Source organism: Siphateles boraxobius, unplaced genomic scaffold, assembly GCF_051911475.1.
Source record: "Siphateles boraxobius isolate OS27281-9 unplaced genomic scaffold, OSU_SipBor_1 37, whole genome shotgun sequence".
Lineage (NCBI taxonomy): Eukaryota > Metazoa > Chordata > Actinopteri > Cypriniformes > Leuciscidae > Siphateles > Siphateles boraxobius.
In genome coordinates, this window is record NW_027508997.1 from 4,695,369 (window position 1) to 4,718,889 (window position 23,521).

At 38.0% G+C, this 23,521-nt stretch overlaps 1 protein-coding gene across 3 annotated transcripts in view; it reads right to left on the reverse strand.

Annotated features, from left to right (window-relative positions):
* Positions 1-1,851: 1,851 nt before the first annotated feature.
* Positions 1,852-23,521, reverse strand: part of lzts2a (leucine zipper, putative tumor suppressor 2a) — a 75,085-nt gene continuing 53,415 nt past the window's right edge. For all 3 annotated transcript variants that reach the window (XM_077197191.1, XM_077197192.1, XM_077197190.1), the window contains 4 exons: positions 8,638-9,171; positions 6,362-6,934; positions 5,990-6,259; positions 1,852-5,911 (listed from right to left, as the gene is read on the reverse strand). In XM_077197191.1, the coding sequence (XP_077053306.1) occupies positions 5,132-5,911; positions 5,990-6,259; positions 6,362-6,934; positions 8,638-9,144 (2,130 nt within the window). In that variant the 5' untranslated portion in view covers positions 9,145-9,171 and the 3' untranslated portion in view covers positions 1,852-5,131. The remainder of the gene's footprint in view (positions 5,912-5,989; positions 6,260-6,361; positions 6,935-8,637; positions 9,172-23,521) is intronic.

Genomic DNA, 23,521 nt, shown 5'->3' on the forward strand with positions numbered 1-23,521 from the left:
CCTTAGAATGAGACATTTATATCTACATAGGCACGGGAATCCCCTTCTATGAAGGTCGCCATATTGTGACCTCATGTTTCTACCGTAGCCGAACGCGAACAAACAGCGCTACAGAGCGCGTTTCGTCACAACCTTGAAAGAGAAGCAGCAGAAAGCGAGAAGCTAGCCATAAACACCGTGAGTAGTGACTTTTCCCTTGTCAGTGGTGTAAAATATGTAGTTGGATTGTTTCATGTAACTTAATTCTTCTCCCTTGCTGTGTTATGGCTTTGCTATGTGGGGATAAATGTGCTGGTTACGTTCGTGAGACAGCTGATTAGTAAGCTACTCTTGTCATTGACCGTAAAACAGTTACAGGAATCACCAACCCATCGATCTTGGAAGCATTTTAAGTCGATCGAGTTTCCAAAATCAGAGAAAAAAAGGCTATTGTGTGTAGTAAGTGGTATCTAGGGGATGCGGAGGCGCGCGCGCTGTTACAATCACGTTAAGTTTTGCCGCTCGCACCTTTGGGCTCATGCGGACGCGTCCAGTATAAACAAGGCTTAACGCTTTAACCAGCTCAGCCACAGTAACAGCTCATATTAGCCAGCTAAACTTTTACTACCCTGTAAGAAAAAATATGTAGTTGCATAGTTTCATGTGGTTCTTCTCCCTCTGTATTATGGGTTTGCTATGTGGGGAGAATGTGCTGGTTACGTTCGTGAGACAATCAACTAATTACTATTATTATATTATGTATTAAGACCCTTGATCCTCACCTGACTATGGCTTTGTAAACTTTATCCATGATGTGGTTTATAATGGACTGTGGTACAGAAACTTGGTTTACTCTGGCTATTCTCTGCTGTCTCAGACGACGACGTTTGTCCCGTTTTAGCCACCGTAGCTTCTTCGAAAGGGAGGGGTGAGCAGTGGGCTGAGCCCTTAGTGTAAACTCGCAACCAAACCGCTAGATGTCGCTAAAAGTCACACACTGCACCTTTAAAGGGCAATTGTATTGTAAACGCAATGCTGACCAGTAGGCCAAAGACAGTGGAACTATAACATTGCTAGTAGGCTATTTATAGGCAAATAGACCAAAAGTAGCATTCTTAAATTCTTTCATTAATTACTCACCCTCGATTTATTTTATGAATCTTTTCAACATATAAAGCGATCGTGTCTTTTCAGAAAAGTTGGACTACACCGCTCCATTCGATTAGTTTTATGATCTCTTTTTGAACTTGAAGCGTCAAAATGGTAATTTTTGGGCGACCAAACCCTTTAATGTTTCACCCAGACAATACTTAGCATATGTGGTGTTATGCAAAGTAAATGCATTTCTGAAAAGCCAAACCGGTGTGGATTTGTGTTTTATTATGAGCACTGTCACTTTCCTTGTTGGTTGCAATCTCTTTTCGGTTTAAATTTATTTGTTGTGGCTTTAAGACACCTTCCACTGCCCGTAATATTCATCATGACCTGCTTTGCTTTATTTATGGATATGAAGCAAACACGCACAGAATGACAGAAACATGGAGTTTCCCGCGAAATCCGCCCCAACTACTCTAAAAAATTATTTATAATGGCCTTACCATATTAATTAAGGGTAAAGCACAAACACGATTTAGAAGATGGATTTATGATTTAGGCCTACTTGCTATAAAAAAATTGTGAGTTCTAGTCTTGTGTTATTATCTGGTTATTATAGCCTAAGCTTCATAATACATTTCTGAAATCTTTTATAACCAAGATATTAAAATAATGTTTAAAGAAAGCTGTGGTGAAAATGATCTTTTTTTGTAAAATAAATTTGTTGACTTGTCAGTAAAAACTGTAGGTAAATTTGAAAAAACACCATACTTAGCATGAGGTGACTTTCTTTAATTAAAAACACATTTTTACAAGAAATATACAACATGAAAATATACATACATGACTAAAAATACTACAGATCGACAAAGGAAACATACACAAGCACATACACTAGGGGGAAAAGTTTAAAAGTTAATTTGCTTTGGTCTATTCACAGTGGTTACAACTTCAAAATAGATATTTTGCGTGTGTAAAAACAAAATTATTGAATACGTCAATAATATTATAATATGAGGAATATTTACATGTTTTCATCAGGGATGTGATTGACATGTCAGGGAGGGATGCACAGGACAATGTCCAGGGGTGAAACGAGTTTTCTTACACATATAACATATTTGTGCTACAGAGATAATGACAACAAGAGGGATGATAATCTGAGCAAGGTAAGAAAAATTGCCAAACCCATATTTTTGATTCTCAGGTTGTCAAAAATTACCAGAAGTGATACAAGACCATACTAAATCACAAACAAACAGTAATCATTTCTGACCAATACTGAAATTAATAATTTGGGCTTGAATGAAGAAATACAAAAATGATTATCACATAAATAAAGTGTCTGTTTTACTGTAGAATCATGAAGAGTATATAACATTATTTTATATAAAAAAGGAAGCACTGAGTAAAGTGTAAATGTATTAACTATATGCTGTTTAAAAGAATCTGGAAAATATGTAACAGATTATCTTTGGTTGAGATGGCTAAAATGTGATTTTGCAGTCAAAGTTCCTCATTTAATTATTTTATCGGTCTTCCCTGATAAAAAGTTAGTGTCCCAAACATTGCCTTGTTGTCGGGCAATGTTCTTGCCAATTTTCTACAACATGCACAAAAATCCTTGTGATAATGCTGTATATTATTAACAAAGAAGGACATGACAAATACATGTGCGGTAGACTCCATGAGAATATAAAAGCACCAACTACTGTATGAAATACTATCAGAGCTGATGGCAAATGATCCCTCTGGACAACAGTGTGTGGAATATGCAATTCAAATTTATTAAACCCACAAAGTTACCTGTGTTACCACAAAATAGCTTGATGTGCTATATATAAAAATATACATCACATATATATTTAATTTTTCATATCTATTTTGTTTTACAGGATCTGTTCTGTAAAAACAACAAAGTTTATATTGTATATATCCCTTTAACAAAATGACCACAAACATTTGATTAGTATTTCTCAGATTTTATGTAAATCTATAATATCTATCTATGCATTCATCAACTATGTCATTACTTCGCAGAATTGGTTGGAAAAAGCAACCCACTGACCTGTGTGAAGCCATAACATGACTCGACGCCAGACTGTCGAGCCACAGAAATGCTACGGTGTCATGCACACATGCTATTCACTCTGTACAGTGTGCAAGGCAATACTCAAAAAAAAAAGAAAAGAAAAAAAAGGAAACCATATATTTGCCTCTATATTTGCTAGTTATGTCTGCTAATATATAATCTAATTATAAAAATAACACTTCTACATCAGTAATTAGTATCAAATGTAGTGTAAGCAGCGGGGCTGTGAGATGAAAGGTGACAGTTCTTGCTGCATAGTGCCATAAATGGCTAAGAAATGACACAATGCTACTGAGGACTTAACACCAGCACAGCTAGAACACCAAGCAATTAATGCAACAAAGCTGCAGCTTCAGTGGCCTAACATGATATGCTCAATAGAGTGCCTTCAAGGCTACGTTCACACTGCAAATCACACTTCAAGTCTTAGTGCTCAATTCCGATTTATTGCTCAGATCCGATTTTGGATAGCTGTTCACATTGTTGTTTTAAATGAGTCCAATATCAGATTCCAGAGTGAACAGATCGTGATCCTGAACTGAACCGCACGCACAAAAGAATGATAAAAAGATGTCACGCAGCATGCTGTCATACAGAAGTAAACATGGAGAACATTAAAGTAAGTGATTATCCGTTTATTAATAGTATGATCTGCCGCGGAAGCCAGTGGATTTATGTGCAGGCAATATTAAAAACAAAGACGTAGGATGCGAGAAAAAAAAAGAGCAGAGATTTTAAACATTTATGATGTTTTGCTAGTATATAGAGCTGTCAAGTAATACTTATGAGCTCTGACACATCACTGTTTCTTCACTGACTACAAATCGGAATTGAAAAGATCAGATTCCATTTGGTTTGTTCAGAGTGACATGTGAGCAAAAAAATCGGATTTGTGGCCACATTTACCTGCAGTCTGAACGTATCCCAAATCTCTTCCCATCAGTGTTAATGCTGGTACAATGGGCGAGGTGAGTATTGTGCTCTTTCCATTATAGGATATGATAAACTCCATGAAACCCTTACCCTACATGTTGTATTTCTTCCTATCAGTTCTTCAATCTCATAGCCATTTCAGTATATTTCTTTGCTGAGACAGTCTTTTCTGATTTTGTGTAAGGTATTCAGTTAAACTAATGAAAAGATTGTAATTAAGGCTGCCGAGTGCCAATCAATTTTAATTATGCACTCAAATGAATCGCAAATAACTGCATACATCATTATTTGCTAAGAAAAATTTCCATATTAAATGTTACATCATTGTATCAGACAAGTAAAGTATTGAATAGACAGTTTCATATATGTTTGATTTTTTTTCTTCATATGATTGAATATAAGCCAATCCTTGGTCTCCCGTTTAGCAATTGGGTTTGTCAATCTGACCAAGGTAGTTCACAAAGGACGCATTCTAGTGTTCTCTCTACTCTACAAACATCTTTGGCCGTTACGTCTCATCTTGCTGCTCATTTCAATATCTTGTAGTTCAAAGTAGTAAAAAAAAACATTGGGGGGAAAAAACATTGAGAGCTCTGTATTCTTTTCAAATGTGCAGTTACGTTTTTCAACAGAAAAACACGTCTTTTTTGTGAAGTTCCTATGTGATTTTTGTTTAATTCATTGAACTTGATTACAACACAAGTTGTACTATAGGGGTTTGTCAGCAACAAAGCACCATTTTTAAGGACATTCTTCCCTCCATCAATGGCATCATTTAACTGTTCACAGTCATTTTACATTCATCTGTAGTCCCTCACAGGTTTCTGAGGCAGGAAGTGATAATAAAGATGTCTAAATACAAACATTCCCTGTTTTATTGGCCTCTGCGGACATCACAACAATAACTTGCCTTGAACACAAGTCTTTTTGAAATAGTGTAGAGAAGCCTGTCAAATGACACGGCAGAAAGACTGGTGCTCCTCACACAAGCACAGTGGAGATGTATTTTTGGAGGGCAGAGTAACATGTGGGTTAGATTTCAGTGGCAGTGATCTCCTCAAAATGGATCTCATTGCTACGCATGTCAAACTCCTCCATGTCCCTGTTCTCCAGCTCCAGACTAAGTTCCCTCATCACACGCTCCAGGTCACGGTTTCTGCGGTACATCTGGATGTAGTTCTGCTGCAGCTGCTTCTGGTAACGGATCACCTTGTCTTTTTCCTCTTGCCACACCCTGCGCTCCTCGTCAAAGCCCTCCAGCTGGTCCTCGCTCCGCCTCCTCTCGTACATCAGCTCTGCCCGCAGACGGTCCACCTGCTGACGGAGACCGTGAAGCATGTCCACGCTCTGGCGCTGCACCTTCGCTTCATCACTCTCATATGCTAGAAGCTGCTCTTCACTGTTGTTGTCCCGGAAAGCAGGGCTGATCCCGTGAGTGATCACCCCACGGCTTTGGGGCAGGGGCAAGCTCATACATTGGCCTTTAGAAGGTAGAGCTTGGGACGTGGGCACCGCCAAAGCCTCTTTAAGACGGATGGACTCTTCCTCCAAACGGCCCATCTTCTCCCGCAGGAGCTCCGCTTCGCTCTTACGGCGCTGTAGCTCATTCTCGCAAACCTCGAGTTCGAGTGTGCGAGTGCGGGCTGTGGCATGGGCTTCCTGTGAGCGAGTCTGGCTAGCTTGAAGCTCAGAACAAGCCTCTCTCAACTGGGCCTTTAAAGCAACAATCTCGCTGGCCTTCTGACCAAGATCTGCCTGTAAGTCCTTCAGCTGCTGCTTCAGCAGAGAAATCTCACCTGACTTCTGACACACCTGTGAGACAGAAACATTCAATTTCATTGAATGTAGTAATTACTCATTGCTAGATCGACATGGCTAAAAAGGTCTCACCTCCCACTTTGTCTCTTCTAGACGAGGGCCTAGTTGAGTCTGCTCCCTCTCAAAAGAGGCACATCTCTTCTCCAATGCCTCCCGTTCTTGAAGCAGTTGAGAGAAGTCCTCCTGTAATTTCTTCTTCTCCTGTTGCAGCTGAAACACCTGCAACTGCAGAACCTGTTGCGCCCGTTGTGCCTTCAGCTGCACCTGCTTCATCTTCGATGCACAGCTCTGCCGAAGGTCGTCCAACTCTTGCTCACAGCGCTTCTGTTTCTCCTCATACACCTGCATGGAGAAGACACATGATTTGACTTAGGTTGTATACACTGTTTCTGACAATTCCCTGTCAATTGACACTAATAACTGGTAGAAAACAGTTATTGTCACCTGACAGATGGCTGCCTCATTCTCATCCAGGTTGTCCCTAAGTTGCTGCAGCTCCAGGTCTCTTTCCCTCAGCTTCTCCTCAAGATCCCGAATGACGCCTTCATAACCTTCTCCTGGAGCCGGGGAGCGGCCACACGATCCGCTGTCTGAGAGGGGCTGGCCACGCCCACTTAAAGACCCTGTACTCTTACTGGATGATGACCGGCCACTGTCGGAGTTAGAGTGTCCGTGGCCACCACCGGAGCGTGCAGTTTCTATGTGCCCAGTGGGTACTTCACTCTGTGCCAGGCTGTACCCTGTGCTGCTGTAAGTGGGTAGGCTAGAAAGGGAGTTGCGGCCTGAATCGGACATATTGACGGACTGGCTACTCCGTGCGTTACGTCCCCCACTGTAAGAGTTGCGCTTTTCCTGACAACCCAACCCCGCTCCATTGCCAGGAAGTAAGAGGTTGAGGCTGCCCTGGCTTTCAGACAGACTGCCCCCTGACCGTGGAGACAGGTACTGTACAGTGTTGCGATTTTTGGGCACGACAGGCTTAAAGGCAGTGGGACGGATCAGTATCTTCTCCATACTCTATAATCAAAAGTAAACGGTTAATATAAAAGTGTTTTCTTATACATATATTAATTTTTTTTTTATTCCTGTGATGGCAATACTGAATTTTCAGCAGCTGTTACTCTCTTCTTAAGTGTCACATGATCTTTCAGAAATGATTCTAATATGCTGATTTGGTCCTCAAGAAACATTATTATTATCAATGTTGAAAACAATTGTGCAGCTTAACATTTTTGTGGAAACTGTGAAAATTTATTTTCAAAATTCTTTGATGAATAGAAAGTTCAAAAGAACAGAATTCTTTTGTAACATTAGAAATGCCTTTACTGTCACTTTTGATCAATTTAATATGTCTTTGGTTTAATAATTATTAATTTATTTCAAATGAATGACCCCATGAATGAATGAACTTACTGACCCCAAACTTTTGAACGGCATCTGCACAATAGCTAAAGAGTGAAGCCACCAACATAATTGAGTGTAAATGAGATGTTAAATGTGTACAGTAAGTTATGGCATATTGATGTATTGCAGTGATTAAAGGCTCTCCTGGATCAATAAAAATTAATAGCCAATTAGATGTACTACCCACTGTGTGAAATGAGCATCAGCAAAACCTTCTTTCATTTCTCCTAAAACAAATGAATGAGACCTCAACAGTGATGTGATGGACAGCATTTTGAAGGAGTAATTTAAAATAAATGGTTCATAGACTGTTGTATTAACATTAATGTAATTTCAATGAACATCTATATGGTACCCAGCATGTCATAAAAGTAACGCCCCTTACCATAATTGCGAGCTTAAGCTTCCAAGGATTTAAGCAATTGTAAACCGTTATTAATGTCGAAGGTTTTACCAGTTTTTCAGTTCGAACCCGAGTCGGATTCTGAAAATGCGGATCATCAAGCCGATAGATTGGAACCAACTTTGCAAGCATGACTTGAGCAGAATGCTTCTCATTGGTAAGTAGTTTTTGTATATAGCTGATGTGCATTGTACTCTCCCAGGTTCAGGAAGCTGTCCTCTGTAAAAATTATGCCACTTGATGCCACGAAGTGGCAACAGCACTACAATTCACAGAAGCCTCGTCTTCTCTCTTTGGATCGGCATTATGCTAATATTTCACATTGTGACGTAGACGTTTGAGGAAGTAATATCTGGACTTTGGTCAAGGTATTTTAAACAGTGTTCTCTGTTAGATAGAATAAATATCTTTGTGGGCAACTATGAGCTTTTTACCTTTGCAGATCGTATACATGCACAAACAGATACATTACACACTAAAAGTAAAACATTAAAAAAAGCATCATATAACCCCTTTAAGCACTTGTGTTCGTTATTTTTCAAGTCATCCTTTGTTAGGCAGATGGTTATGCGGAACAGATGTCATTTCTGTGAGTTGAGTCTATTTCTCTATGGGAGTAGTCCCTTTATAGTACCCTTGCATGTGTCGTGAAAGTTACTGCCTTTACAGATGAACAACTTGATAAGCGGTAGTAAGTCATTATGTCACACTATATGGGAACATATATGTTTAAAACACAGTGTTTTATGTTTATTTAGGAGCAAATCCTTAGCCATAGACGACTTCTATAAATGTAATACTCTAATGTTACAAGTTTACATTTATTATAAATATAAAAAGATGTCGTGTCACTAATTTAAAAATGTTTATTGTAATTTTTTAATGTTTACCTCCCAAGCACCACCAGACTCACCTTTTCCAGTCTGCCTGACACTGGGACGAGTTTGGGCGGAGGACCACCAATATTACCATTCATGCCTCTGTTATCAGGAGGCTCTTCACTATCACTGGATGGGCTGCACGTGGTCACATGGTTATCATTCCAGTCGCCCACTGGCTCGTCACTCAAATAGCCATAGTTGCCATTGCCAGCAGAGATGAGGGCTGAGGATTTGTTCTTAGCAGGTAGAGGTGGCTGGCTGGTGAGAAGCTGCTCCTGTGAGCTGGCGCTGCGCAGTGTGCCCTCTTGCTGTCGGAAACAGCTTATAGCGGGTGTGGGTTTGCGATACTTGGCACCAAAGTCGCTGGCAGCTCGGCAGTGGCGCTCCTGGTAGGTACGTCCAGAGATCAGGCTGCTGACGGAACCCATGGTGCCTGCCACAGCTATGGAGGGGGAGTGAGACACTGAGCAGCACTGCTGGATGTCAGCGCTGGGCTTCGGGTGATCAGTGGGTACAGGCAGCGCCTGAACTAGAGCCATGGCGAACACACGCCCAGGATACACACTCTGTAGAGAGAAAAGCAGGAAGATGAGGAAAAATATTATCGCCTAAATGGGCTGATTGTCATGTAACCTGTAAAATAAAGTTTATAACAACAGTTTTCTGTTTTTTAACCCAAAAGAATCACACATTTTTAGACGTCGCCACACAAATAAAAGTGGTGAAATTTCTCCTTGCACTTTCAGAAAAAAGGTTTTAAAAAGCTGTCACTGGGGCGGTACCTTTTGTACCTTATTTTACCCTTTGTACCTTACCTTATTATACATTTGTACCTTATTTACCCATAAACGATGCAAATTAGTAGGACCCGATCTGGATGTAGTCTTTGAACAAAAAAAAGATTTTGTTCAAAATGTTGCTTTTTTTTGTGAAGTGTTGATAAAAAAGGAATGCATGAAGCAAGAATACAATCCTGCTTTTGATATATTGCATGTTCAGATATTCATACAACAAAATTCTGGGGGGCATGACATTTTAGTGACAAATATAAAAAATGCTGGTAATTTTTTTTAAACACTTTAACACACGGATATTAAGGTACATATACCTTTTGAAAGGGTACTAAAGTATTAAGCTCTACAGCTTCAATACCTTTTTTCTGAGATAGTGTAACTTTTACACAATATTGCCACAGAATGAGATCATGCTCTTATTACAGGTTGTTCAGATTAAAGGTGCTCTAAGCGATGTCGGGTGACATCACTTCTTGTTGACGTTTAAAGTATTGTCAAACAAAACGGAGGCTACCTAGACCCTCCCTCCTCCTCATCCGCGCACTAACCCCCCAAACCGCACCCCCAAACCCTTCTTATCGGTTATTGGCTGGAACAGTTTATGTTATGTTTCGTGGTGCGGGTTACCCCAGTTTGTTTTTGTTGCCGTTTGTGGAGCCTGGGCTGTCTGCAGAGACCGTGTTTTTTTTACAGTGTGTTCAGGGGACAGGCAGCTAGCGGATAGTGAGGAGATTTTGTTGTATGTGACAAAAAATGTTTTGGCCTAAAAAAACGTCTGACATCGCTTTGAGCACCTTTAAGTGCTTTGTGTTATTACAGCAATTTGAGGTTAAAGACCACAAAAGTTTAGTCCATGTCTGTTAGCTTTGAGGCTATCTATATAGTACACTTTAACTCTTGTGTGCTGTTTGGGTTATTCGTGACAATAAAAAGATGTTTGCTTAAATAAAAAAAAGAAGAAAAGTTCCCTTCATCAAAATGGCATCATCTTGATGAATTTTCTCAGACTTACTATATCTACACACTTAAAACTAAACTGGAATGATATCTGGTTGTATGTTAGTATGGTAATAAAGTCACTTTTTAGGGGTCTTTTTTGACCCCAAATAGAAAATAAATTGGGTCACAACGTATAACGCTCATGCTCATCTTAAAATAGAGCGATCTGCATCTTAAGATAAGATATCCATCTTCATTTTATGTGTGGTATTTAAAAAAATTAATACGTGATAACATTTTTTTTTTAAATCGTCATAATGGAAAAACAAATGGGCACAATGGAGGTGGTCAATTAAATAGAGATAAGCAAGCATTAGCAGTAATTGGTTATGTGTCTGTGAATCAGTGTGTCAGGGTTTAATTTGCGGATGGGCATTGAGTATATATATAGCCTGCTGCTGTATTCTAAGAGCAGTCTCACCATGTGGAATAATCTGCAAAAAGCCTGCCAGTCCAATCAATTCCACACACCCCCAGTGCACTTCAGAAAACACTCCCAATGCACTTCAAAGAGCCACATGCAGGAGAAACACACAGTCTGAGTCGCCAGGAGAGATCAGGCCGCCCTGACTGCACTGGCATCCCAATGACCTCTCTACCACAGGGACAGACAGACTATGAGAAAGTCAACGCCATTCTGACTCATAAGACATTCCCTGTTCTGCTCACTCATCCTCACGCAGCCCCCCACATGCCATTTTAGCTGAGGTTTGAATTCTGATGAAGTCAAAGTAGCAGACTTCAGCACGGAAGGACAGCGTTTCTGTTGTTCTTCAATGTTCTTCTTGGGCATAGACAAGTTTCGCTTTGTGAGGAAGATTTCATTTTTTCTGGTGAATACCTGATGGTCAATGCATTATCAACCTCTTATATTAACTACAAGTCAAATGTTTACACATTTTAGAACATTAGTAAAGTCAAACTGTCAAAAACTGTGTAGCAACACAATTGAAGTATGGATATCTTAGGGCTGTCCCAAGCATTGTTTAGGGCCAAGTGTAAGTTAGAGGAAGCAGGACCTCCCTTGGTCGGTCCATTTGCGTTTGTCCTTTGGGGGGTCCCCTCGTTCTGTTCACGATGGTCTTCTTCACCAGTTGCACCACCCTAAGGTCGGCCTTAGTGTATCTTATATTCGAGCTTCTTCAAAAATCACCACCCTTTGACTAGATTTCAAATATTCCTCATTTTAGACATTGACTCAAACAGCTTCATGAGGCGCAGCCTGGGATACTTTTTAAATTATTGAAGGAGTTCACTCGTTTGCTGGACACTTGTTGGCTGCTTTTCCTTTAGTAATTGACCCAACTAAAAAAAGTATAATAAAATAATATAATATATAATATATGTTAGACTTGTAAATAATAAATGTAGTAAATTCAGCCAAGTGTGCATATATTTTTGATATGTTAATCAATGTGATTTATTAATGCGAACAATACAAGCAAAAGCAAATAATCCAAGGCAGACATCAATATAAGTAGTGCTACCATACCAAATTTTCAACTGATCATTTAATCATTAAGTTATGAAGAAAAAAAAAAGTGCTTATAGTTCAAATTTATTTAAAAAGTAAAAAATGTATTCTCGGTTACATACAGTAACATGGACCTCATTGGAGTAAACCTTTAGTGGAAATCATAGCTTTAGATGATCGAACACCTATTGTCAAGAGGTTGGGTCGGGAGGGGAGATTCTGCTCTATTCCGCTGTGTATCCTCTAAATAAATCCAGGTGCATATTGACATGGCAAAAGGAATCTTTCTGTCACAGCCGAGAATGTGGATATTAATAGCAGAATACTCGGATAATACAGTGCTGTGAAGGAGATGAAACAGAAAGTTTGAGAGAGGGGAGAAAGAAGGATAGCGTGACTCGCTGAGAGTAACAGTTTCCAGGGCGGTTCTCTGCGAGTGCTTACGCACATGGTTCCACTACCGTGGCTATCAGGTATTTCTGCCTCAGCGCTTCTTATGAAGTAGCCTATGTTCCCGATGCCAATACAGCTGACTGCTCTGTGGCTCTGCTGCAGTGCACAACAATCAGTCCTTAATGCAAATAAACATCATGCAAAATAATAATAATAACATTTGATAAAACTTACAAAAGGGTTTATATAGGACAAGGTGCATCATGAAGTGTGTGAAGACATTCAGGCTCAGTTAAACTCCGAGAGTTAAACTGCAAAACTATATGTCACTTAGATAAATGCGCATAAAATTGCAAACTGACTCTTCACACTAAAGGCAGATTGCCGATAAAAAAAATTATAAATCAAAATCAAGATACAGATCCATTTTCAAATTTGAAAATGTCAGATTTAATCTGAATTCACATGTGAGGGGAAAACAATTTAGCCCAAATCAGATTCTTGAGAAAGTCCAAGACCACAAAAAGACAATGTCCAATCGTGCTGAGATCATCATGGATCACTTCACTCTTTCTGAACTCGCTTCAACTAATTCCACCCCCTCCTCAAAGCCAGTCCTCACCCTTTATTAAACCAAACCTACATCATTCCCAACCAGATTCCAACGGTTACCTTAAAGTTACCCTAAAATCAGCTGCATGGTCTCCAAACCACTCACAGAGCCTCAGTACATTCTGCACCTCATACAAACAAACTAACCCAATCATAACCCAGAACATTCTCCCACAGACTGAGGTAAAATAATGAGAAGATCCCCTTAGGACCGGCCCCGCACAACCCTGCAAACTTCAAAACCTGCCGGAGAGACCGACCTCCAGATCTCACTCCTCTGATCCTCCTCAGTCTGAGATCACAAAAGTATTCACTTTTGGTTTTGTTTTCCTGTGTTTTAGTAGAGGTGAATAGGTCTTAATACCCTTAAATGTTATGTACAGTACAAAGGCTCTATTATATAATATTTAATCATCTGAAACATCTTTTTGTGAAACAATTTGATTACAAAGTGTACTAGTGCTGTTTGTTTGATATTTTATGCATTTCAATGACAAATATAATTTACGACATAATCCCTTTCTAAAGTATATATTATGCACAGGCAGCTATACAAAATGTGTACTGTGATAAAACAGTGTGTCTAGAATTTTATCTGAAAAATATTTGCTTAACATTAATTGTGGAGAGAAACAATACAAAGTACTGTTAGAAACATAAAAATTGCTGTCAAAAGAATTAAATAATTTTTATTAATATAATGATTTCAGACCAATCTTTAGAAAGTAACATGACACTGTCAAATTCTGTAAATAATTTAAAATATTTTTTATTATATTATCTATTGTGTATTTTTTTGACACCATGCAGACAGTATTATTTGAGCATTATTTATATACTAATACAGTAGTTAAAAAAAATGTAAAAGTACTACTGTGCTTTTGTCATTTTAGTTGTTTTTTAGATTCTAATTTTTGCTTACATTTTTAAGTTTATAATATATTAATAATATATTTTTACACTTTTTATTTTTCCCACAGAGCCCCTAGCACTGAAAGTCCCTGTATTACACATTCAACATATGTCAGGCTGTTCTGTCCTGCACTAACTGAAGGGTACAACACACGCAGCTCTCTCACTCTTGCTCAGTCTTTGATCTTGACAGTGGGAGAATAGTGCATCTCTCTTCTCTAGGTGTTTCTAATCAAATTCCACAGCGAGGTGGCTGGTGGCTGAAATCTCGTTATGATAAGTCTTAATAGCGCCACCGCCAACGGAAAGGATTTATCGGCGAGGTGTGAATCCCCTGGGAATCACAGAGCTTCTCTGTGGAGTCTGGAGCAGAATAGGATGGAATGCCAGCATCGAGGATGGAACCCAGCAGAGCTCCAAATCTCCGGGCAGAAATCGCTAAACCCTTAATCACATTTGGTCTCTCTGTTTGGTTCAAGTGCAGTTGAAGGGGCAGGATATTTGATGTGTGTGATGATCCTGATCAAAGCCTCTTTCCATGGAGAAGTTAGTTAGACATGACATTGTGGCATTCAACAACGAAGCCTATGTTCTGACAAAGGCAAGCTTTTTCCCTTAACTGTGCATACCTCATTATAGAATCAACTAATTAAAAATGTTAGGTCATGCAAATCTGCCAAAAACAAGACAATTTTAAAAATACAGCAGATAATAAACTTGTGTTACATCACACAGCCCTCACAGATCCACAGAAACAGCACAAAGGAAATGCTGACCTCATCTACAACCTCATCTGCAACCACACATCCTCATTAACACAGTGTGCTTGTTCAACAAAAGTAGAGTGGACAAAAGTACATGCTTGGATAAATGTGGCCCATGGAAAGCAGACAATTAATCCACAAGAATGACTCCTTGTGCACTAAATAGGGAAAAGCGAGAGCTGCATAGTCTCAGTGCGCTCAAGTGAAAATGATAAAGTAATCAGTGAAACTTATGATATTGTGTTTAACGATTATGAAGCTTTCGGGGGAGCAGGAGCATGTGAGGACAGAGGCGGTCAACTGTGTGTATTTACATTCTTAAGGGATCTCTATGCCCTGATGACCTTCTAGTCTTTCTCATTAGTCACTCTATCCATTCCTTTCGTTTCTTTTAATCATTCTTCTTCCTACCTGCTCTCTTTTGAGTCACTCATTTTCATTACTTAACCTAATGTCCTATGTACATTGCAACTTATCTATAGCATTTGTTGCATAATGTTGCCTGTAAACCTGGTCACTTTTGCACAATGTCTCTACAGGGAAACTTAGAAAGGACTGTAACGTGTTTTCATTGTTTGCATGGAACTGCAGGTAGTTTGACAGACTGTTATCTTGAATAAACAGAAAAAACTTGTTTCCCTCATGTTGTCTGCTTATGTTATTGATGTACAACAACTACAAGAAACCATCTAAACAAAAGTTTGCAACATTTTACAGACACGCGTTATTTTACTATTATTTATATACTATTAGCCTACAGTATTTATTGATATTTTTTATTGGTTTTAATTTGTATATTTTCAGTTTTCCTTTAAATTTATTATAATTTTGTTATGAACTTTTGTATTTTTTTAGATTAGTATATATATATATTTTTTTTTTTTCAGTTTTAGTAATTTTACAACTTCAACTTAAATTTATTTCAGTTATTTGCCAATGCAACATTTTTCAACATTTCAATTCATTTCATTTTTTCATCTAATATTTATTTTTTATTTCAATGACTGGAAACTATTTTTGATAGTTTTAGAATAACTTAACAATAAAAACGAATAGTCCCACCACAAAAATGTAGATTTAGACAACTTTGCAGCTCTAAAAACTAACTTTTTTGAATGATAAAAAAGTTTTTCCTTTTTATGCTGCGTCCTCTCATTGTCTAGCACTATTGTACATCTCTATTCCATAAGGTGTCATTTCTCCCAGATTTAAACAAGTTACATGTATATCCGTGTGAGTTATATGAATCGGTGTCCTGCTTCAGTCACACGTCCAAACCCCAGAGATCTCCAAACGGCCGCTCTGCAAGCTCCACTGCTTCCTGCCAGCTGCACTCTTATTGTCCCCTCCATCAGATAACATACACAATGATACAAAAACACTCACGGTTACATTCACAAACACACCGAAAAAAGATCATGGTCACATGACCGCAGCAGAAAACTAAACATACTGTTAGTGATCTGATGGACCTACTTTGAAAAACACAAAACAGCTCTAATTAGGTTGCTGCAATTACAAGGTGTGTGTGCTCATGAATTATTCATATATGCCATGGAGAGAAATTGTAGCGGTAATTAAACTTAATTAAAGTATTTGTTATTTAGGAGGAAGGAAATTCGCATTTTACAGTTACTACAAACAACACAATTAATTAGACTGCTCTAAATTAGTTTAGTACAGAATGCCACAACAACTACAATTGATGAGACCTAAAAATAAAAAGGTCATATAGTGTTAAGTTAGTGAGTTTTGATTTCATCTATTGTCCTGATGATTATAGGAATGATCTACATTCAGAAGATTATAAATCATAATAAATTCCATGGCCCTTTATGCTAGTATAGTGCTATTAATACTAATCTCAATTTGAATACTACTGTATTTGTCTTATAGAGTTTTCTGGATTAGGATAAGTGTGTCCCAAATTGTAATGAAACAGTATGTCAAAGGACCCTGAAATGGCATTTCTTTTACGGTGCATTTTGGAAAGTGTGGATCCATGCTTTTAACATTCACAACCAAACTGAAGAGTTGGTGACAGATCTCTTAAATGCTGAGCTAAGGGGCAAATGCTAATAGCAAATAGCTAATTAGGGCTGCCAAAATTAACATGTTAATTTAGCAATTTTAAAAATATTTAACGCAATTAACGCAGCATCTCTTTTTCCCTGGCATCCTTTGGCTAGAGATAAAGTATATGACCATATTCTTATTTATTCAAGTGTTTTTAAACCACCCAACTGTGATAAGGGCCATAAAACACCAAGCCTGCTATGTTTTGGGGCAGTATATCTAAACGGTTTCCCTGTGTGAATGATGAAAACAGACTATTGATACATTTACATTACATTTATTCATTTACCTGACGCTTTTATCCAAAGCGACTTACAATTGCTATATATGTCAGATATCGCATGCCTCTGGAGCAACTAGGGGTTAAGTGTCTTGCTCAGGGACACATTGGTGTCTCACAGTGGATTCGAACCCGGGTCTCTCACACCAAAGGCATGTTACTTATCCACTGCGCATATCACCGCTAGTTCTCTGACGTCGGCTTGGTGTGTCATGCATGCATAAGATGCAAAAGAGAACTCAATTCGGTATGAAGTGGCTCTCTGTGTTCACTAGTGATAGGGAGTCTACTCCAAAAGAGTGGATTCCTCAACTCTGATCAGCCTTGTAGAGTTGGGGTTGACTCCAGCACAGGAAACAACCTTCGTAGTTGGCTCTGTTGCTGTGTCCAAAATCGCTGACTTGTTCACTCATTCTCTAATTCCTATATAGAGCATGGCAGTTTAGTGCACTATATCAGCAAGGAGTAAACGAAATGAAGCGATTATTGTGTTTGACAGTGTTTGTTTCGACATATAGACCAAGAAACACAGATGAAATTAAGCAGAGGTATTTCTTACTCTGAAATGAAAAAAAGGCATTATACATGGTTGCTTCCAAACATACTAGTATATTACAAAACAATACAAGTAAAAATAAATTAATGTTGTATGCATGTACAGTGTGGTACCGTTATTTAATTCTGACATAATATTCGATCCCCGGCTGTTTCTCATGAGTTTTACTGCTGTAAAATTAGGTATTGGCAACAACTAGGAAACAACGTTGATAGCTACTCATCATTTCAAGGTAATATCATCGCTAAATTGGAATTATTTGGACAGCCACGCTTAAAGTGTGTATTAAGGAATTTATGGTCTTGTTGCAGGGGAAAAAACAAATGTATTCCTGATCCTGTTTTGAGTAAATGGAGTCATAGTGTTGATTCCGTTGACTCCTATTATGGGAGTCCGAAAAACCCGGAATCGAATACCCCTAGTGTTAACTCACCCGAAATACGAGCACAGGAAGCCACTTCAGACAGTGTGTCATAACGTATTGAGTTCTTTTTCACGTTTGAATAAAAAAAATAAAATAATAATGTCAAAATGCAAACATTTTTTTGGCGAGTATCCTTGTATCCACAGTCTTAAATTAGTTAAAATGTCTTAAATGAACGTAAAGAGTTGTGAGAAAATTGGATGCATTTCAGATTCACATCAATGTGCATCAGCCGTCAGGGCAGAACCTGCTGTCTGAATAACTGAATAACTTTAATAAGATTGATAAGATTGATCTATATTAAATTATAAGTTTATGTGAAGGTTGTTTTAAGTTCACTTAAATTAAAAGGTCATACTGCCTTTCATTTAGCTATAGTCTTTAGTAAAAATATGCCATTAAACACACATATACATTCTACATTAATTTGGAGATTCAGTGGGAAATTATTACATTTTTATACATGCGATTAATCACGATTAATTACAGAAAAATGTGTGAGTAATAGTATTTTTTGAATCGATTGACAGCACTAAAATGAATACTCAATTGCACATGCTTGTCAACACAATACCGGTGTACAGTGTTCCTGCATACTCAGAAGTATGTACTTTCTCATCACCAGTCAAGTACATACTTTTAGTGCATAGAAGAAGTATACAATATAGGATACAGCTTCAGGAATGTGGATGTCAGTCACTTTTTACATACATCCTCCACTGTCCTTATCAGCTAATGTGCCCGGCCTGACTAATTTCTCAGTCAGGAGTATTATTCTGAAGAATGACAATGACTCACTGATCGCACTTTCACAGCCTTGCTGTCTGAGGATAAGGATTATTCTTTCTGGCACATGTAAAAAAAGCACTGAGTGTGTTGTCATTAATTATGTGTGTAAAATGCTCTGTGTCAGGAAAACAAAGCAGAATGGGAACAGGGAGTGTGTGTATGATTTATTGATAAGGAAGATGAGAGTCTTCTTAACTTCTTTATGATGTCTTTACAATACTTGTTTGGATGTTTCAGGTTTCTCATGGTAATATAAATAAAAATAAACCTGGTCGGATGGCTGTCGAATTTGTTAAAACTGTTCCATTTACTCTTGGCCACATAAACGTGTCTCTACAAATAGTATATAAATCCAATCTTCAAGTCTAGTTCTATATGCAAATTCAAATTTCTGTTATTCATTCTTATCAATTTTATACTAAAATCTTGATAAAAAACTACCAAAGCATAAAGTTTGTATTATAGAAGGAACATTAAAAAAAATATAAGGCGAGCCATTATCTATTTATAACTTTTTTATATTATTGGGACTAGAATGATACAACAGAACACAACATATTAAAGGCCTGTTCACATAAAGGATGATAACTATAAATATATAGTTCTACAAATCACTCTAAATATAAAAGAATAGCATAGTCCACACCACAACTATAACGATAACGGCACAGAGAAACAATATCGTTGGAATCACTTCCAGATAAATAAACAGAACAATATTGTAACACTAAACTAGTTATCATAACAGTTATCGTTTGGTGTGAACAAGCCTTACGAGTTTCAAATTTAAAAAAATTATTTATTTTGGCACTAGTGAATATCAAATCTCTTATACATTGGCACTACAACAGCGATTCCCAGAGACCACATGGCTGCTGTTCCTTCTCAACTCAATTAGTTGTATATTTCTTTGTTGAAATGCTGGATCGAATTAAAAGCGGAAGGGAAACACTGCCTGTAGAACAAGCATTATTGGTCCTGCTAGTTTCACTGCCAACCTGTTGCTGTTACAGGCTTTTGGCTTTTGGCTCTGTTTAGGGCTGTTGCCATGACACTTGAGGCCTACATGTGCACTGCCTGGGGTGAAAGAGAGCGAGAGGGGGAGGGAGCCAGAGTTTGTAACAAAAACAGAGGGAGAACTTCACAGAGAAAAGAGGAAAGAGAGGGACAATGAATGATAGATAGACCATAAAAGAAAGACAAATTAAAACCTGAGCAGGTGGAGTGTTCGTGAACATGCATAAATAAGTTGCAGGAAGGGGAAGGCCAGAGTGAAGTAAAGGAATCCACAAAAGAATGAGTGATAGAGGGAAACTCAAAGTTTGAGAAGACAAGGGGCTGGTCGGCTCTTTAGCATCTCAAAGCATATGGGCTCTATTAAAGGTCCCCCTGAACAGGGGCCCCGAACAGCCTCACAAACCTCCCGAAGACAATCTCTTCTGTCTCACTGTCCGAGCCTCCCTGGGCATCTCATCCAGCGAGAGCCTTTCAGAAAAGAGCCGGCTGCCTCAAACTCCAGAATGAGATGCAGCAGGCGACGGTATTTGCACAAAACCACACAGGAGCTGTTGCCATCTGGACTGACACTACCTGCCAATCAACAGTGTACATTTTGTTTTACCCAGTGAGCAGTGCTAGACTCACTGGCACAGGCCCAGACGCCAACCGTAGTGCCCATTACAAAGCATCTGCCAGCAGGAACAACCTCCCATGGTCTGACTGGTATAAAGTAGATTGAGTGCAAGCATCTCGGTAATCTATAAAAAAAAAGAAGTATTTTTTTTAAAGTAAATTAAAAATCACCTTCATTATTACACCAAGCTCACACAAGCTATTCAATTGAGATGTAAATATGAAAGTATTTCAAGTTATTAAACAGTTGTTTATGGTTCTTGATTTGTTTATTGCAACTAAATAATGTTTTATATTAATAAAATTTGACCTCTTTAGTTTAATCTTGTGTAAAAACTTAAATGATTTAAAGTGCCCCTATTACGCTTTTTCGAATGTTACCTTTGACGTAGTGTATAATATAGCTGTTTGTGAATGTAAAAGGTCTGCACAGTTTCAAAAAAGCTGTTTTCTGCGCTGCGAAAGCAAATCCACTTTGCTTGCACTTCCAAAGGATGAGGAGACCAATCAGGCTCTCAAAAAGGAGGGGTTTAGAGAAACCGAATCCTTTATCGAACCGTTTTAGGCACTGTGAGAAAAAAGGTGATACTTTAATGTATATGATGAAATAATTAAAGTGTTTTCTGACCTTGAATGCATGTAAACTAGGAGACTTCCAAGACAAAATTTGGAATATTTAAAATAGCATGATAGGGGCAATCTAGAGGCAATTTACTAGTAAAGCCAACTAGTTCAGGTTACGACTGCAGGTTACTGGGTTGTGAAACCATCGTCATTTTGTGGCTCTTTTTTTAAAAGTAGAAGAACTAATCACTGGAATTGTCATGTTAGTGACACAAAATTTTCTCAGAGTTGAGGCACTTTGTACAAGGTAAACTAGATAACCACAAGCTAAATTGTATATTCTACTTTGAGTTATGGCTGTGAGATAATATGTAGCCTACTTATTATGGTACGTTTTAGGTTTGAAAAGATTCTGATGTACTTATATTTTGCACTATTTTTCTGTAGAGCCATTTATGGTATTACACTACTGTGCCAAAATTTTCTAAGCTGGTTTTTGCAGCAGAATGGATCAGGCCTTATGCTGAGAGTCAGGCTATGCGAGACTAGTCAGACTACCACTCTGTGGTCAACAATACTTGGTCAATCTGACCCATTGCGATTCTGGGCATTTGCAAGCAGTAGAAATGCATCTGGCGTGGGAACGGCCATGTAACATCCAAAAGCCAGTTGTTTCTGAGTCAGCTGCTCTATGCCACTGTAGGAATTTCCAACCACTAATGATTATTCAGTTCAATCCAGTGGTCAGAAACAGACACTTGGAATAACAGCAGAACGGAGAGGAGCTGTGGCTCCACCTCATTGTTATTACTTTGAGAGGCCATTTTGCGGAGATGCCAATGATAGGATGGTAATAAAGTTATGGAGTTTTTGAACCGAGAACGATCTGAAAAAACAATACTGATCCATCAGAGTGAAATCCAGACCTTCAGTTATGAACAGAGGAGAGGACAGACAGTTTGGTTTTTATAGAAAAGAACACAAGGACGAGGACTTTTCAAATTCAAAAGGTTTTGATATATAAAAAATGATCTCAAATACTCATCCAGATTAGTTGAATAATCACAGTACACAATTTTGCCCGATTGAGAAATCAGTGTCCAAATATCTATGAAAATACCATGGTATTTTTTTTGACGATATCTGATAGCGTGGAAAACAAAACATACACTGTAAAATTGCATTATTTTATAATAAAAGACAGTAAAATACTACAGTAAAAGCCTTTTAAATAACTGTAAAATACTTTACCATACAGAAAAATTGTAAATGGTTTAACATCCCATTAAATGTACTGTAAATTTTACTGTAATTTTTACCATGTAATTTCGATGAAAAATAGTTATATTCTTTCATACGTTTTGTTTTCAGTTTTGTTATCAGTATACATTAGGGTGCTCTGTGTTACATTTTCTATTATTTAGTGAATTTTTATCCATCATTTTTTTATTATATACACACATATTTATATATATATATATATATATATATATATATATATATATATATATACACACACACACACACACACACACACACACACACACAAATGCGCACGTGTGCAAAAATATTGACCACTTTTATGGACACTTACGGTGAAGTCTGATTCGTGATGTGGCTTTTTTTTTACCACCAATATTATTATGATGGTTATCAGTACATTTTAAAGGGACTATGTGTAGTTTTTTAGATATTTTATTATCTAAAAATCTATATTTTTATTCATAAAAATGTCCTCTGTGTACAAATACCTCTGCCAATTATCTGACTCATCCTCGTAAACGAAGAATTTATTATCTTTATATACATGTGACGGGTTGGTCCACGGAGGCTTCCATGTCGTTCCGCCATCTTGAAAAACTATAATAGTAGACAGGGTCAAAAAGTGCTAGGCCAACGCGTTTCCACAGCGCGTTTTCGTTCAGAGCCAGCGTCACGTAACTGAAAGCAGCAGAAACGGAGGAGCAGAGCAGTGAGAGGCGCTTGTCACTGCCCCGGCAAGTTTAAAAGGCTGCTTTACACTTTTATTATTCATAGTGTAAAATTCGTGTGTTCGTTGTGTCAAGTTGCAGTTTGTTTGAAATAACAAAACTGTTCACCCGAAGGAAAACTCGACGAAGTGCTATTAGAAGACATTCTGTCATAGCTTTTTGGTACATAACAGCTTCCGTAGATGCAACACGCATTTGAAAAAGCGAGGCGCTGGAGAGCCTAATTCGTTTGAATGCAAAATACAATTTCACCGCTAGATGGGAGAAATTCCTACACAATGTCCCTTTAAGGTAAAAAGTATTTTAATATAAGCATTACATTACTTGATCAATATTTCAGTTATAACCTGTAAAATATACAGGCACCGATATACCATCCTGTAATACCAGAAATACTATCACTGTATATTTTACGGTGAGTTTCTGGCAACCACAGCTGCCACTTTACCCGTCACTTTACCATACATTTATCAAGATATTTTTTACAGTGAAGAAAAATAAATGAAAATTAACTGTTAGTGATAGAAAGTTGTGTTTTGCCCCTGTTTCACGAGGGTTCTTTGGTTTTTAAATGGACAATAGATACGTTTTTATTTGCATCCCATCCGAGTTCTTGAAGTCAAAGTATTTCTTCACTGGCTGTGGTTATTGATTTC